The 19,026-nt window shown below is 34.9% G+C and overlaps 1 protein-coding gene across 10 annotated transcripts in view; it reads right to left on the bottom strand.

Annotated features, from left to right (window-relative positions):
- The window catches only part of Wrn (WRN RecQ like helicase), a 169,281-nt gene that overhangs the window by 45,876 nt on the left and 104,379 nt on the right, over window positions 1-19,026 (bottom strand). For all 10 annotated transcript variants that reach the window (XM_021236843.2, XM_013076106.3, XM_021236847.2 and 7 more), the window contains 4 exons: window positions 18,764-18,938; window positions 13,499-13,680; window positions 3,486-3,587; window positions 1,988-2,080 (listed from right to left, as the gene is read on the bottom strand). In XM_021236843.2, the coding sequence (XP_021092502.1) occupies window positions 1,988-2,080; window positions 3,486-3,587; window positions 13,499-13,680; window positions 18,764-18,938 (552 nt within the window). The remainder of the gene's footprint in view (window positions 1-1,987; window positions 2,081-3,485; window positions 3,588-13,498; window positions 13,681-18,763; window positions 18,939-19,026) is intronic.

The following is a 19,026-nucleotide window of genomic DNA, read 5'->3' as shown; positions in this document are numbered from 1 at the left end:
AACAGTACAAAATACAAATGAGCAATTTAGCAAAGAATTAGAATCCATGAAAAGATACCAAACAGAAATCCAGGAGATAAAAAAAAATTCTACTGAAAGCATGGGCAGCAGAAGTGACCAAAGTTAGGAGAGTATCAGAACTAGGGCAAAAAAAAAAAAAAGAACTAGGGCAAATTCATTCTGCTGCCTGTCTTTGTAAATAAAAAATTTGGGGGGACACAGGCAGATCCTCTTGCTTACTTATTACTTATGGCTGCTTTCTTGACACAACAAAGTTGAGTGGTTCCAACTATCTGACCCATAAAGCCTAAAATATTTTCTACCTGGCATTTATGAAAATGTTTCCTAGGCTTTAGACCAGGCCCTTCTGAAATAAGATAAAGTGAATCTTACCCAAACTTTAAACTTGCTACAAACCTTTAGAAAAATTCTTTTTCTGATGTCTGCCTGACCATCCAATTCAGATGAATCTTTCAAGTCCACCTGTGTTGCCTTTGTTTACCACCAGAAAAGAGGACTATGTTCCAAAGACTTCTTACTCTACAAGATTTACTTTGAGACTTCCTCTTAGATTAACAGATGATTTAGAAGTGTGTTATTTAATTTCCAATGGTTTAGAGACTTTCTTCTTGTCTTCCTGTTATTGCTTTCTAGCTTAATTTCATTATATTAAAAAATACTTTACCCAAATAGAATACTTTAAAATTTTTAAGGTTTTATGTCCTAGAGAATGATTCACATTTCACAAATATTCAGATGCCCTTAAAAAGAATATGTACTCTCCTGCTGTTGCATGGATTCTTCTATAAAAATTAATGAGCTCCAGTTTGTTGAACAGTCCTTTTCATTTCTCGTTCTTACTGTCTTTTGTATGCTAGTTATATTGCTTACTGAGAGAAGGTGTTGAAGTCATCAAAGTATAACTGTGTATTTCTCCACTCTCCTTTCAGTTCTGTAAGTTATTTTATTAAGTATATATACAGTTAAGATTATATCTTCTTGATTGTGATGGTTATATTTATACATCAACTTGGTTAGGCAAAGTTGCTCAGTTGTTGGGCCAAACGCTAATCTAAGTGTTGCTACAGAAGTATTTTATAGGGCCGGGGATTTAGCTCAGTGGTTCTGCCGCCTGCCTCGCAAGTGCAAGGACCTGAGTTCGATCCCTGGTACCCCCCCAATAAAAGTATTTTATAGATGAGATTAATATTTGCAATCATCTGACTTGGTGTAAAAGAAATGACCCTCAATAATGTGAGTAAATCTCATCCAATCACTTGAAAGCCTTAAAAGGAAAATCTGAGGTTTGCCTGAGATGGAAATCAGCCTTAAGACTACAACATAAACTCCTGCCTGAGTATACAGGCCACTGGCTTACCCAACAAATTTTTAGATTACCAACTTCCACAATTGTCTAAGCCAATACCTCAAAATCAATTCCCCTATCAAACCTTTCTTACACACACACACACACACACACACACACACACACACACACAAACAATCACTGGTCCTGTTTTGTTGGACAACCCTGAGAAATTGCCAAAGTGACCCTTTTACATCATGGAATGTCCTTCTTTATCCCTGGTAACATTTCTTGCTCTCTATTGCCAATATTAAAACAGCAATTAGTGTTTTCATGAGATAAAATGTTTCATTCCTTTTAGCCTATGTAATTATACTTGCAGTGGATTTCTTACGGACAGCATATAAGATACAGTCACATTGAATAATCAATTTTCATAATTTATGCCTTTAAATGATATTTTTAGATTTTATATTTAATGTAACTTTGATATCTTTATATTTAGGCCCATCATTTTATTATCTATTGTAAAAAATAAAATAATCTAAATTGTTCACTTCTTAAATTTTAAATAAATTCATTAGTTTTAAAAAATCTTTCAAAAAAAATTCAATCAAACATGATTTGAAAAGAAAGACAACCAAAAGACTTTTAGAATGTCCATCAGAAAGAAATCTTTACCTGGACCTGCAATTATCACAGCAGTTTTCAGTTCCCATGATATCCAAGGAGGCCTTTTGTAGTTGTCTGTCCTCAAAATGACACAAGATGATCCTATCCAGGAGAAAATTTTAAATTTTAAATTAAATAAAAGAACGAATATATGCATATGCTGAATGCATTGCTAAAAATGAGGTGAAATCATTAGTTGATTTATCTCATTTCTCAACACAGTATTTGAGTTCAATTCACTAGGGCACCAAAAAAGCTGCCTTAGCCACTTAACAGTTTATACTGACTACACTGAGTGTAACTCAGGCAGGTGTCATTTTAACCAGTTGACTCATGTTCACATGAGATACACTTAAATGTCTGTTTTATATCAACTGTTTTTTGCATTCTTTTTTATTTAAAGCATTGTATTCACCTTTCATGTTTGTTTCTAATGAAACCTAATATATAGTTCTGGTTATTTTCTTTTACTAATTTGTGTTTATTTTATTTGTGAAAAATAACCTATAGTTTTGTGCTGCAATCTATAAAAACTCCTATTGTAAGTACATTAGATATAATTTTTGTACTTTAGAACTCAGTGATATTCTTTTAAAATACAAAATGGACATTTTTGGGACACTGAAATTGAAAAGGAAGGAGGTACCAAAAGATCTGCCAAAGAAAAAACTGAAAAAAGGAGAAATGTTAGCATATTAGAGAGGAAAAGTCCGTGTTATGAAATGGAAAGACAAAAAGGATGTTTCCTTAGTGTCAACTATTCATAATACAGAAATAATAGAATTTGAAAAAAGAAACAATACCAAAAAGATTCCAACAGTGTCAATAATAATTCTATGGGTGGTATAGACAGAACTGACCAACATCTAACAGGCTATCCTATAATCAAAAAGTGAGGAAAAAAAATTACCATAAAATATTTATGTACCTTCTGGATTAAACAATATGGAACTCATGTGTTATTTATCCAAAACAAGGGTGTTCAAAAAGTTGTTTACAATTTGGATTAGGTCTAATAGACCAAATAATTAAAAAATACTGGATAGCAAAACACCAACTAGGCCATCTATCATCGTCTTCACCATTATGTTTAGTGAGTAGACATTTTATTGAAATTATACCACCCACAGAAAAAAAAGAAAAGCCAACACAACAATGTAAAGAGTGATTTTAAAAGAAAGACAATGCAAAAAGAATGCATAAAGAGACTACATACTGGTGACAAGATTGTAATGTTATATTGTATATTGAATGTTTTAAGATAAGCATAAACAGAAAATTATTGTATATAAATTTGATAAAATTGTTTTAAAATTTCCTGTTATATTCTCTTATCAAAATTAACAAAACTATGCAATTTTTGATCAACCTGTATTTAAATAATTGGATTAGTAAATGCTTAAAAATTCAGGATACATGTAACATAACATTCATTCAAAATACTTATAATTAATAACAGGATTTTTTCTTACACCCATGCTATTGATATAAAATGCAAAATACATACTGCCGCCTACATCTGCTGGAATGAAGATATTTTTCCATTTTTGCCACCATCTTTAATTTGTATGATCGAAACTTCTCATTATGTATCTCAATAAAGTGGTGCCTGTCAATGAAAAATATTACAGGATTATTTGAACCTATTAGCAATTTTGTTATTTTTTAATTAGTTTTTTTCAAAACCTACACTTCCATCAACATTTCTTTTACCCTCAGAAAGCTCTCCTGTATCCCTTCCCATCTGTGTCTTCCCATGACACATATTTTTTTGTTTGCTTGCAAGTCTTCTATTATATAGGAATTATGATCCTTCCTCAGGAAAAGGTTATTATTTAAAATATTTATTTTCTATGAGAAATTCAAAGTACCTATATAAGGAATGGTGAATAAAGGCACATCACTCCAGCATAAGCCTTAATCCTCAGGAGCTCTTGAGAGGTCTTTCTTGCTCTCCAAACCTTTGTCTTTGTATTATGGGGTACTTGAGGATACCACTAAAGTATCAGAATTAAGTTTTTCCTCAAGCACTTATAATTGATTCTCTTTTTTTTTCCATAACACTGAACTTCTTTAAATTTTTTAAATAACATTAAAAACATATTTGTTCAATTTTCAAAAGTCAATGCTGATATAATTCATCCTGACTATTCATTTCTGGTTTTTTGTGAATATCAAATGCCAGATGATGAAAACCTTCATGGTTATAGCAGCACAGTTTGTAATAGATAAAGCTTGGAAACAGCCCAAGTGCCCATCAACTGGAAACTGGATAAAGACGATGTGGGTTTTTAAAATAAAATGGAGTACTACTCAGCCATAAAGAACGAAAAACTAGCGTCATTTATAGCTAAATGGATGCATGTTGAAGCCATACTCTTTAAGTGAAATAAATAGGACACACATGTGTGAATACCGAATAGTTTCTCTAGTGTGAGAAACTGAAAGTCTTCCAAATAGTTTTAATGGCAGTTTTCTTTTCTTTTTTTTTGGTACCGGAGGTCGAACTCAGGACCTAGCGCTTGTGATGCAGTCAGTGGAACCACTGAGCTAAATCCGTGGCCCAAATAGTTTTAATTACCTTTCCAAGAATAAAAAAGTCTGGGTAGAACTGCTTGACAGATATTCCAAAAGAAAACAAAATGATATAAGATCTAAGTGATAACACTGACCCTAATCAAAAGGTTCTATCCATTCTTCTAATTGATTAAAATAATACCTGTACAATTCTCAAGGAACTCTAGGAAGTCTGAATGGTCTGTTATTCAGAAACATTCTTGTAATTTAACACTACCAACTACTATACCCTTCCATGTAACACCCCCTACCCCACTTTCTTCCAAACTGTTGACACTAGGTTCTAGGTTTACCATCTAGCTAATCTCACTCTTCCTGGCTCAAGAGCAAACATGAGGTGTTTTTGTTTTTGTTTTTGTTTTTTTCCCTTTATTTACTGGGTTCTTGTTTAGTTCACCTCCTCCTCCTGAGACAGCATTAACAAGGAAACAAATACCTACACACCCAGAACTAGGTGATCTCAAATATTTGATTTAAGTGACTTCATTTAAATAATCTCATCACTATTCATACCACTTTTGAGAAAAAAAACTTGTAAGTACCTAAAAAAGAAAAATTCTAAAAACAATTAGCATTAATAGAAATCAGTTAGAGCCAGTTTATTGAATTGAGATCATTTTGTAAATTTTTCTTTCTTAAGAAGAGTACCACATCTATTAGGTTTGACTGTTTAAAATAACATCAACTAGGAAAATGGGGGGGGGAAAGAAGCAGCAAAATACATCATGTACAGATACAAATCCCCTATGATAGACATTATTATTCTGTATATCTAAAATGTACCAATAGGGGCCAAGGATTTGGCTCAGTGGTTTCACCGCCTGCTGCGCAAGCACAAAGACCCGAGTTCGATCCCCGCTACCAAAAAAAAAAAAAAAGAATAAAATGTACCAATAGTTGAAAAAAAGATAACAGAGGAGTAGAGACCAAGTTGGAGGAGAGCCAGGAGTCTGTTACTGAAGGTTTATTGGGATAGAATTGACAAGAATGGTGTCTATTTAAGCTTTAAGGTTGTCATAAAAAATGAAAACTGTCTCATCAAGAATCCATGGGCCTAAAATGATCTCAGATTGAGAAACAGCAGCCTGAGGAGTTCTGTGTGTGCTCCGTGGGGCCCAACAAGAAAGATTTGTACAACAGCCTCAACCCCAGAAGTTAGCCACGACAATCCACCAGGTGCACTGCCCCATCTGGCAAAGGAAGAGGCTTCTGGGCCGCCATACCACCACTCCCAGCCCAGAGGAAGAGGCTTCCCAGCCGCCGTAGCACCACTCCCAGCACAGAGGAGGAGGCTTCCCAGCCGCTGTAGCACCACTCCCAGCACAGAGGAGGAGGCTTCCAGGCCGCCATAGCACAGCTCCCAGTACAGAGGAGGAGGCTTCCAGGATGCCATACCACTGCTCCCAGGGAGAAGAAAGAGGCTTCCAGGCCGCCATACGACACCGCTCCCAGTGCAGAGGAAGAGGCTTACGGGCTGCCATACCAGTGCTCCAAGCACAGAGGAAGAGGCTTCCAGGCCACCTTAGCACTGCTCCAAGCACAGAGGAAGTGAGCCACATGGGCACCAACAGCACACACCCACGTGCCTCGCCCTCACCGCCCAGACCAAACCCCTCCACCCCTGTCAAAATCAGAAGACACATAAACAAGTCTGAAAACCAGACTTCCAGATCACCCACAGTAACACCAAAAGGAAATGAGATGGAACACTCTGATACTCAACCACCTGGACACCCTGAGCTGACAACAAAAGAGGATTTGGAAAAAATGACATCAGAAATGATTTCTCAGATAACAGCAGAGTTTGTGTTCATAGTGCAAGACATGATTAATAAATCCAGAGAGGAGCTGAGGAATACGATGGGATCCTAACATGGAATCCATAAAACAGATGTAAACAGATATCCAGGAGATTAAAAGCTCCACTGAAAGTATACACAGCAGAATGAGCCCATGTGAGGGCAGAATTTCAGATATAGAAGATAAGATTGCAATTAGTGACCAGGAAAAGAAAAATTGCTTCAAAATTGTAAGGGACCACAAGAAATCAATCCAGCAGCTGCTAGACAATACAAAGAAGAATAACATAAGACTGATTGGAACCAAAGAAGAAACAGGAGAGAGTGCAGATGACATAAAAAAATTGTTCACAGAAGTGACGGCAGAAAACTTCCCAAGCAGGGGAAAAGAACTTGACATACAGATAAGTCAGGTATATAGGACTCCAAATAGTCTTGATCAAAAACAATCTACACATAGGCATATAATTGTTAAGATTCCTAAAACTCAACAGGAGAACAAAGTTCTCCAAGTAGTTAGAAAAAAGAAACAAATCACATACAAAGGAAAGCCCAGTAGAATCACAGCAGACTTCTCGATGCAAACCATTAAGGCAAGAAGAGCTTGGAGTGATGTATTGAAAGCCCTAAAGGACAACAGCCTCCAACCCAGACTGATGTACCCTGCAAAACTATCATTCAAAATTGATGGAGAAATAAGATACTTTCAGGACAAAGAGCACCTTAGGAACTTCATGAATACCAAACCAGCACTCCAAAAAATTTTAGGCAATATCTTAGGAAAAGGCAACAAAGATCACAACCCCACGAAGCACAGCAGAATGAATCCATTGGGCACAACAAAAAATTAAATGTAAAAGGGGAGAATTCAACAAAAAGAAAAAGTCGTGACAATAAGTCAATACGTATCAGTATGGAATACTAGAACTCAATCGGACTCTAGAACAAATGATCTTAACAAATGATTACAGAGTGTTCCACCCAACAAAATCAGAATACACAATTCTTATCAGCTATACACGGGTCACTCTCCAAAACAGACCACATACTCGCTCATGGAACATGTTTAAGAAGTGCAGAGGAACTGAAGGTACCCCCTGTATATTATCAGACCATAGAGTGGTGAAACTGAAGATCAATAGCAAAATAAATTTCAAAAATTTCATAAATACATGGAAATTGAACAACACACTTCTGAATAACCAATGGCTCACAGAGGAAATTAAAGAAGAAATCAGACAGTTCCTTCAATTAAATGACAATGACAATACAGCATATTGTAATCTATGGGACACAATGAAAGCAGTCTTATGAGGGAAATTCATAGCAGTGAATACACATATTAGGAAAACAGAATGAGCCCAATTAAACAACCTGATGCTGAACATCAAGCTTCTAGAAAAAGAAGAGCAGGACAAACCCAAAGCTCATACAAGGAAGGAAATTATCAAGATCAGAGGAGAAATCAATGCAATGCAGACTAAGAGAATGATACAAAAAATCAATGAAGCCAAGAGTTGGTTCTTTGAAAGAATCAACAAAATTGACAAACCTTTAGCCAACCTTGTCAGAAAAAGGAAAGAAAGGCTCAAATCCATGCAATTAGGAATGAAAAGGGTGAAATGACAACAGACCCAGCAGAAATCCAGAGGATCATCAATACCTACTTCCAGAACGTATACACCAATAAGTTGGAAAACACAGAAGAAATGGACAGATTCCTAGATATGTATGAATTACCAAAGTTGAATGAAGAAGACCTAAAAATTCTGAACAACCCAATATCAACCAAGGAAATTGAAAATGTAATTAAAAACTTATCACCTAAGAAAAGCCCGGGCCCTGATGGCTTTACTGCTGAATTCTACAAGACATTTAGAGAGGAACTACTGCCACGACTGTTTAAACTCTTCAATGAAATTGAAAGGGAAGCAATACTCCCAAATTCATTCCTGGAAGCAAGCATCACCTTGATCCCCAAAGCAGAGAAAGACCCAACTGAAAAAGAGAACTACAGGCCAATCTCACTAATGAACATAGATGCAAAAATCCTTAATAAGATAATGGCAAACAGAATGCAGAAGATCATCAAGAAGATCATACACCCTGATCAAGTGGGATTCATCCCAGGGATGCAGGGATGGTTCAATATACAAAAATCAATTAATGTAATACACTATATCAATAGAGCCAAGGACAAAAACCATATGATTATCTCCATAGACGCAGAAAAAGCATTTGACAAAATCCAACATGCATTTATGATTAAAAAAAAACCTACAAAAAACTGGAATAGACGGTCTCTACCTCAATCTGAGAAAAGCCAACTATGAAAAACCAACAGCCAATATCATACTAAATGGTCAAAAACTGAACTCCTTCACACTAAAATCAGGAACAAGACAAGGATGTCCACTATCACCACTCTTGTTCAATATAGTTTTGGAAACATTAGCCATGGCAATTAGACAAGAGAAAGAAATAAAAGGAATAAAGATAGGTAATGAAGAAGTCAAATTGTCATTATTTGCAGATGACATGATACTCTATACAGAAGACCCTAAGAATGCCACCAAAAGTCTTCTAGACTTAATAACCAAATTCAGTAAAGTAGCTGGATACAAGGTCAATACACAAAAATCAATAGCTTTCCTCTATATGAAAAACAGACTCACTGAGAGAGAAATAGGGCAAACAATTCCTTTCACAATGGCATCCAAAAAACTGAAATACCTAGGAATCATCCTAACGAAAGAAATCAAAGACCTTTTCCCTAAAAACTATAGCACTCTAAAAAGAGAGATTGAAGATGATATCAGAAAATGGAAAGACAACCCCTGCTCCTGGGTAGGAAGGATCAACATAGTGAAAATGTCCATACTTCCAAAACTACTATATAGATTCAATGCAATCCCAATTGAAATCCCAGCAGCATACTTCACGGACCTTGAGAAAACAATCCAAAAATTCATTTGGAGCAAGAAGAGACCCAGAATAGCAAAAGCAATTCTAGGCAACAGAGACATGGCAGGGATATCACAACCCCCAACTTGAATCTATACTACAAAGCTATTGTGATTAAAACAGCATGGTACTGGCAAAGAAACAGACCTGAGGACCAATGGAATAGATTAGAAGATGCAGAAACAACGTCAGACACACTCAGCCATCTCATCTTTGTTAAAGGAGCCAAACACCCTCACTGGAGGAAAGATAGCCTCTTTAATAAATGGTGCTGGAAAAATTGGGTTTCAACTCGTCAAAGATTAAAACTAGACCTATATCTTTCACCATGCACTAAACTAAAATCAAAATGGATTAAAGATCTAAATATTAAAATAGAAATGCTGAATCAGCTGGAACCAAGGTTAGGTAGAACTCTTGAAGACATTGGTGTAGGAAAAGGATTTTATGAACAAAACCTCAGTTGTCCATGAACTAGCACACACAATCAACAAGTGGGATCTCTTCTTACTAAAAAGCTTCTACACAGCAAGAGAAACCACCAACAGTGTGAAGAGACAACCCACAATGTGGGAAAAATTTTCACCAGAAGTCCCTCAGACAAAGGTCTACTATAGTGAATCTATAAAGAACTTTAAAAAATCAGACCTCCCAAATTTAAAGACCCAATCCAAAAATGGGCATCTGAAATGAAAAGACATTTCTTAGACAAAGAAGTAGAAATAGCAAATAAACACATGAAAAGACGTTCAACACCACTGGTCATTCAAGAGATACAAATGAAAACAATGCTGAGATTCCACCTCACTCCAGAAAGAATGGCTGCTATCATGAAATCAACCAATAACAAATGCTGGTGGGGCTGTGGGGAAAGAGGAACCCTGCTCCACTGCTGGTGGGAGTGTAGACTGGTAAAACCACTGTGGAAATCAGTATGGAGATACCTCAAAGAATTAGGACTGTAAGTCCCATCTGCCCTAGCTATTCCCCTGCTGGGTATCTTCCCCAAAGAATTAAAAGAATCATACCACAGTGATATATGTGCACCCATGTTCATAGCAGCAGTTTGTAATAGCTAAAACTTGGAAACAGCCCAAATGCCCATCAACTGGAGACTGGATAAAGAAAATGTGGCTTTTTTATAAAATGGAATATTACTCAGCCACAAAAAATGTGAAATTAGTGACGTTTATAGATAAATGGATGCACATTGAGGTGATATTCTTAAGTGAAATAAACAGGACACACGTGTAAATACCGAATAGTTTCTCTGGTGTGAGAAACTGAAAGTGTAAATAAGGACTAAAAGGTATAATAGATAATGTGAAATAGGAAGAAAAGGGGTAAAGGGGAAGGGGAAGTGGGAGGGGTAGTGGAAAAGAAAGAAGGGAATGGAATTAATAGGAGAAAATGAAAAAATGGAAACAAAGTCTTTGTAAATAGGGAGGAATGGAGGGGTTGAAGGGACAGCAGGGGAAGAAGGAATAATAAGAACCAAGAGAGGCTATATAAAGGTGCAAATTTCCAATGATGAATGTCATTATATTGTATACCTAAAATGTACCAATAAAATAAAATTAAAAAAAAAAAAGATAACAGCAACTGTGGGCACCAGAATTTCGTCTGTGGTATGGCTTCTGCAAAACAAATATAAAACTACAAAATGAGGACTCAGAGTATAGCTCAGTGGTATGGCAACTGACTAGCATGGGAGAGAGCTGGGGATTTAGCTCAGTGGTTCTGGCACCTGCCTCGCAAGTGAAAGGTCCTGAGTTTGATCCCCAGTGCCAAAAAAAACAAAACAGCCATGACTAGCATGGGAGAGGCCCTAGGTTCAATCCCCAGCATCACAAAATAAATTACAATAAAATTACAAAATGCTTACATGATGACTGACCAAGTTTCTTTGTCACTGAAATTTATCATAAAGTACTCTATAACTTTCATGAATTAGTAACCACTTTAGTTGAGAGCTACTAACTGCACTTATTTTTAAACTTCATTTTTTCTAGAACAAGTTTATCACCATGATGACACAAATTCATCCTAAAAGTTCAATTTTTTATCCTCAGTACCCTATAGCTTTATTTCATTTAGGACTGATACAAAAAATAACATCTATACAAAAAAATTAAAGAAGTTGGCCTGCCATAACTAAACATTCAGCAACTGATTCAATGAACCTCAAGTTGAAAATGCAATTAGGTTTACAATATTTGCCCCTGCACTGAACATAAACACTTTTTTCTTGTCATTATTCCCTAAATGATAAAGTAAAACAACTATTTACATAGTATTAACATTGTAATAGGTATTATAAATAATCCAGATATTATGATTTTGGCATCTCCAGCAGTGCTAGAAGCAATACGCCACAGATACTATGAATAGGATGATTATATGGATTTTCTGGCATCATATTTTATTACTAATCACTGTTACTTCTTGTTATATCTTAATGAAACAACCACTTAGCAGATCCAGATAATCAAGAAATAGCTATTGATGAATCTGTAAAGCCACAATACAAAACTCAAGCTCTTAATGTCTTCAGCAACTAGTGTAATATGCAAATAAAATAAGAACTGGTAGGGAATCAACTTATATTTCAAATATCTCAGATTTAATACAGCATCATCCACAGCTGTGTTGTATCCCAATTATTTTAATTACTTCCTAAAAAGCTTGATAAAGACATTGATAATAAAAGGAAAATAAGAATTGTTGTAAGAAGAGGATGGTTGTATTGTTCCTATGTTAAGAACCAAAAGCTACTCATCATTCCAGAAAAGTTTAAAATTTATAGAAAATATTTTTACCTAACTAATCTATTATTCTTTCAGATATTGCCTAAATTATCACATCCTCAAGGAAGCCTTAAACAACTTTTTCAACTTTGTTTTTTTTTTGTTGTTTTTTTCTTCATAGTGGGGATCCAACTCGGTCCTTGCGCCTGTGCAGCAGGTGGCGAAACCACTGAGCTAAATCCCTGGCCCACTTTTTCAACTTTGTAAAGATCACATGCTATTATATACTCTACTCAGTACAGCTTTCCCTTGTAGCACTTAACAGTTCTAATTTCCTTCATAGTATTAACACATAACACCAAACATACTTGCATGGTGCCTTTAATAACAAAAACTGATCACTGAAATTTTCAAATGCAAAAAGAGAATAGTAAAATAAACCCCATATATATGCACAAATGTATGATATTCTAATTAAGATCTATCATTCCCATTATATTATGAATTCTATGAAAGCAGGTTCTCAGAACACAGTGGTCACTCAAAAAAACACTGATGAATGATGAAGAAAAACAAGACTTTATTGGCTCATTATTTTAATAAAATAAATTAATATATCCACTGAAAAGCTCAGTTTATTCAGCAACATGGAGGTATATTTTTAAAATAATCCCACTTTGGCAAGCTCACTGGTTACATGTACAGGTTTTTCTTTTTTCCTGAGGTTTTGTTCCTTATTTTGGATGAAGGAATAAATTGTTAGGTCCTCCCCTAAATTTTTGCAAGATAAAGCTTTCCTTTCCAGTATAATGTCAAAGAATTTAAGTGCCAAAAAATACTTATTTAGTACTTAAGTAGAATGAATTTAAAAACTGAAGCAGTATTTTTATGGCAATCTATCAGTACACTATAACATGATTATTCATAGTAATTTTTATAGTTGAAGAGAGCTGGCATGTTCTCATGAAATTAACAAAGGAAATGAAATGTAAAGATATTCATACAGGATTGGTAGAAAATTTTTACAATAAGTATTTATTATTGTAACATGAGAAGAATCAACAATAAACAATATCTGATGTAATTACGGTTGAAGACATATTACAATTTGAGAGGATGTAAGGAAAAAAAGAAAACTGTTCACTGTTACACAATAGCAGTTAAGTATTCCATTAGATCTGTAAGTCCAAGTATACCCCTGATTTAGTTAATTCCTCACACCGGCTGGGCCATGGCTGAGATTAGATCATCTCCTCTTTATGGCAGGACTTATCACAAATGTTCAAAGATACCTTCTGCTTTTTGTTTGGGATTGGGTTTGAAAGGGGGCTTTAAATGCACTCACAAATTATGTACCTGTAATTTTGGACAGTGTCTCAAATCCTTTCATGGAAAAAAAAAATCAGCAAGGTGAAAGCAATAAATGTTTTTACCTATTTAAGTTAAAGTCTGCTGGAGCCCACAGTACATGACAAGAACTTTGAAGTCCATCACGGCCAGCTCTACCAATTTCCTGGTAATATGATTCCATTTCCTTAGGTGCACCATAATGAATGACTTTGCGAATGTCAGATTTATTAATGCCCATTCCAAAAGCTATAGTAGCTATGACACACTGAAAATAAATAACAACACAGTTTGAAAAACTAAATACAGAATTAAAACTTTCCAAAAATTAATAACATTTTCCCCTCAAGACTTTGGCATTTAATATAATTTTAACCAGTTGCTTATGGATTAAAAAGATTATTTGCCTAATTTACAGATTAAGAATTGGTGAACACAAAATGAGATTTCTATTCACTCTTTAGAAAAAGTAGCAAATAAAGGAGCATCTCTGAACATTCTGTCAATATATAATAGAAAAGATTCCTAAAATATGTATTGTATTAAATCAAATGATGCTTTCATATTACTATGAAGTTCTAAGCATCATATCTGCAGATATCTTATTCTAACATTATTCTAAAATGGAAGTTTCTTAATAATGATGGTACAGTGAAACATGAGTTTATCTCTGCATATTTAAGAGGCTGAAACTGATAAACTACCTAATAGGTATGAATATATAGAGATAGGATTTACATGATTGGGGAAAGATTAAGGAAGAACCAGTGACAAGCACACACAAAAAATTTTAAAACCATATAAAGTATTAACAATAAGAATACAAAAGGGCAAGCAACGTAATCATAATACACCTCATTGTTTAAAGGTTATAAGCATTTATAGCCAGAGATTTAGCTTAGTGGTGCATGCCTGCCTGGCAAGCACAAGGTCCTGAGTTTGATTTCTAGTACCAGGAGAGAAAAAAAAACATTTATAAATTGTGTAAATTTTGTACAGTCATCTAACCAAAATTATGATATAAATACATTGAGAGGAAACAAGGTCAGAAATTCATGGACTGGGTGAGGCAAAAGAAAAGTACAGAATATGAGAGCTAAACCTACATCTTGCATAGTGCAGAGCCAATTAATAATGCCTGCAATTAGTCAAAAATTAAGAAATAGCAGTATAGGGCCAGGGATTTAGCTCAGTGGTTCTGCCGCCTGCCTCGCAAGCACAAGGACCAGAGTTCAATCCCTGGTACCAAAAAAAAATAGCAGTGTATACAAAATACGGCAAGATACAACAGCAAACACCTAAAGACTCAGAGTTAGGAATGGGAAACAGAAGTGGTGATGGAATGAGGGGCTAATGATTTTCATTGAAAACATGGCAGAACTAATTTGATAAAAAAGTGCTGTTTTGAAAAAGAGACATGCTAAGATGAACTAGGACAACAAAAAAGAGGAAAGAAAGGAAAGGATAAATGAGAATAAAGGAAGAAAGATGGTTAACAATTAAAAGATGCAAGAGAAAGATGAGAGAAAATTGAATGAATATAATAAGAGCTTTGGGTGAAGAAGTCTAAGCAATTTTGCTTTACTTAAGTATCAGTAAACAAGACAATAATTCTAATCATATTATTTTTAGATGAGATCAATTCCAGTCTTCATTTTCAAAATATTCCTACAAACTTTCGGGTATAAATTTAAATATTTTATGAATAAATTATTCATAACTTCAGAAAGGAAACAAATTTAAGACATCTTGAAAGAGCAAATGAGAATATAAAAGTATACAAAATTAAGGATTAAATGCAAGAATGAATGGTCACAGACTAAGAATGCTATTCTATGCTTAAATGTGATTGAATTTGGTTATAATAAGAGGAAATAAATGTCTTTTAGATTATAAGATGAAAAACATTAAGTTTCTAAGTATCACTCAATGAGAATTCATTAAGAGATCATTAAGAGATCAGCTTTATGTTTGGGCTCACATTGAAGTATAAATCAACTGTAAAAAAACAGGAAAGTGAATATTTAGAATTCAGTACATTTATACAATCAGTAAACCCTCAATAAATAATGGCAAGCACTCGATTCCAAGAGCACCAGGCTATTCTTTTTTCTATTTGATTTCTTTATTGAATTGTATTGCATTAACAGTCACAGTTCTAACTTGGTTTTTCCTAAACTAGTTAGGATATCCTGATTACAAGTATAATATGGATAGCCATGCTGTCATTACCAAAACAAACAAAATCAAAAGGGTTATTTTCTAGTAATATGACTATTTTAAAAGAAAGTTCAGTTATTGTGACATGTTGATTAATGCACACATAAATGGTTAGAACTGGGGGCATATAGTGTTTATTTTGCCCCCAGTGTATTACACCTCTACAGAAGAAATGGTCTAGTGATTTGCTTAAGACCACACAGCTACAAACAGAAAGAATATTGAACTGGGCCTTATCTTGAACTGTTTTTAGTTTGGAACTAAATAAACAAGACAGCTCTGCTTCATCAGGACAGTATCTTATTTTGTATAAAACTCCTGGAAAGAGACATTCTTCAGAAGCCCATTCCCCTTTCTTTTTTTCTTTTTTCTTTTTGGTACCAGGGATTGAACTCAGGACCTTGCGCTTGGGAGGCAAGTGCGGTGCCACTGAGCTAAATCCCCAGCCCTCATTCCCCTTTCTTATCTGTCACATGCGAACAACAATAGAGAGGATATTTTTTGAAATATTTGTCCGTATACTTTATCCAAGTCCCTATCTATGCCAGATTCAAAATCTTTTTCCATGCCATACAGTTTTAAAACCAAATCAAACTAAAGCTGAAAACAACCAAAAATGGTCTTGAAAAGCTAGAGGCAGAGCTCAACGGTATAGCATGGAGCACCAGGCTATTCTATAAAGATGATGAAATGTATTTTCATCATCTTGAGAAAGTGTTTGAGAACTTTCAGTTCAAACGTGAAGCTTTTGAGCCATTTAAAAAGACAAAGAGGGTCAGGGATTTAGCTCAGTGGTTCCGGCACCTGCCTCATAAGCACAAGGTCCTGAGTTTGATGCCCGGTACCAAAAAAAAAAAAAAAAAAAGCCAATACCTAATATCAGCCTAGGGCAGTGATAGCAAACCTTTTAGAGCTTTCAATGATACAATGAGCCCTTAGACAAGCGTGCCATAGGTTTGCAACCACTGGTCTAGGGTGAATAATCAATATAATTTATTAATCTTCATAAAGTAGCTAAAAATTTGTAACATCCTGTCATAGAAAGGGAAACAGAGCAGCATATATATATATATATATATATATACATACATATGCACATTATGTATACCTTTATAAAAATTAGATATGGTTAAATATCACTGTGAAGATTTGTAAGCCATATTTCAAAATATTAACATTTTAGTGAAGTCATATATTAAAAGGAAAACTAGATGTACCCAACAAAAGATAACCTGGGTAAAGTTTGTGCTCTCTCATATCTTTGGGAGAGGTCTTAGTTTAAAATAATCAGTAATTCCTCGAAGCAGAAAAAAATCATTGGTCTGTTAATGCCTTGAACACTGGTCATTATTAATATTCAGTAATAGCAGCTAATAAATTTTATGTATAAAAATATTCACACATTTAGATAAAATCTCTAAATAGTTATGAAATGATTTTTATCTGTGGAAAGAAGAGAAAGAAAGAGAATAGTTGTTTCAGGGCAGGTAAGTATTACAAGAGGACCACAGAGTGCATTTTATAGACATAGCATTGAATTATATTTTGATTCTGAAGTTGTTTGAACGAAGTTGCCTTAGGTGGATAACAACTACCTATCACAAGAGGGGCTGGACAGAGAAAAATCACGCCTGAGTTTAAGTTTTATCTCTTCACTTAAGGGCTACTGCATAGATTTCAAGTGACTGTGTGATTGTGGATATGATGCTGACAATGTCAAGTTGCTGATTTAAATCTACTCATATGACTTGAATTCAAATCCTCACAGATATTCTATATGACACCCACTGAACCAGGCCAATCATTTAAGAAATCGCAGCTCTAGTACTAATATAATAACAACATCATCAATATTCCTTCTTCACCTTTTCAACTTGACCTCAGTCCTACTTAATGCTTCCAGTCAGTTCTACAATTAAAACCTATAGTGAATGTTTAAATACAAATAAACAAGTTATGACAATATGTAAAAAAATACAGTGCCATTAATCTCCCTCAAATACTTTCCTTGCTTTGAACACACTTATCTCATCACTCTCTCCACTTTCAGAAGAAGTTCTAGAAGTCCTCATCTATATCTTTTCATGGCTGCCTTGATGCTATGAATCAATTCAAAACATTTATGACAATTTCTGTCAAACAAAAACATTACAGGGTGTCCTCATCCACCTTCTTCAGTGAATCTGCAACTGTGAAACTTCTGGCTCTTCCCCAAAGTCAAAATTAACATAAATGTTTGAATAGATTCAGGTCAGCACTCCAGCCACTGAAGCAAAACTGAAGGCAGTCACGAAAGAGGACTTCCAGAACTGAGATAAGTTTGTTCAAAGGGAGGAAGGCTATTTGAGGAGAACCGATGCCAATGTGCTCTTGACTATAACAAATTTTAAAACTTGGTTAACATACTCACTGTATTTTTTGATTCTGCTTCATACAGTTACAATCATCATGCTCAAAAACATAATAGAGTAGTCAATAATATTTAAACTTTATTTTGTGGCACTTTAAGGATTATAAGGTTCCTGGGAGGCCTGTGGAAACTCTCTTTTCCTCACACCAACTTCAACCAGAATTATCATACTTTAATCTGCTTTACCTATTAGATGAAAGTTCAATTAGATTAAAAATTCCCAAACTAAAGTAATAGAGAATAATTATAGAAATATTACACTGAGCCTTGCTTGCCTCTTTGCAAATTTTAAAGCTACCCTGGCCAACTCATTCAACTTTTTCCTGAGTCTCTAACAGTTCCTCGCTGCCTCTTCATCTATACTTTGTACCATTCCTATTCCACACTGACTTTCCCTCCAACTTTCTAAACCACTGATAATTTCCTAGACATTATCAGATCACAGTCTGCACCTGCTAGTCTTTCTTCCTGGAATGCTAGAACAAATTTCATTGCCCTTATCACCGATTGATCTCGTAAACTGGACAAACTTCTATTTACACATTCTGACTTTACTCAAATTGCGTCTTCCTGGATTATACAACCTATCTCGACAGAGCTAGTGCTCCCTGCTCTATGGACCTACACAATAGGTACAGCCTGCTATTTAAACTAGTCTGCAACAGTTTGAGAAATATTTATTTCCACTATGAGGCATAAAGAGAAATGATGATATTCACACCTGAATTTCATCCCTCATGAACCTGTGATGAACATCTTTCCTTGTGTTAAAACTCATGCCTGCATGGTAGGTTCCACAGGCTAAATTTAGTTTCCTAAGTTCAGCAGTAACTTTTTCTGTCATTTTTCTGGAAGAACAATAGATGATAGTTGGACCTTCAAATTCCCATTCAGAACTACAAAGAAGAAAGAACAAGAGAACAAACATAAATATTATATATACGCTTTAGACCAGTTTGAGTTTTCTTACTGAACTTTCCCTTT

Source organism: Heterocephalus glaber, unplaced genomic scaffold (genome assembly GCF_053883595.1).
Source record: "Heterocephalus glaber isolate CG9 unplaced genomic scaffold, H.glaber_assembly_v1.0 deba00001461, whole genome shotgun sequence".
In the NCBI taxonomy this organism is placed as follows: domain Eukaryota; kingdom Metazoa; phylum Chordata; class Mammalia; order Rodentia; family Bathyergidae; genus Heterocephalus; species Heterocephalus glaber.
This window is presented reverse-complemented; position numbering and strand designations above follow the sequence as displayed.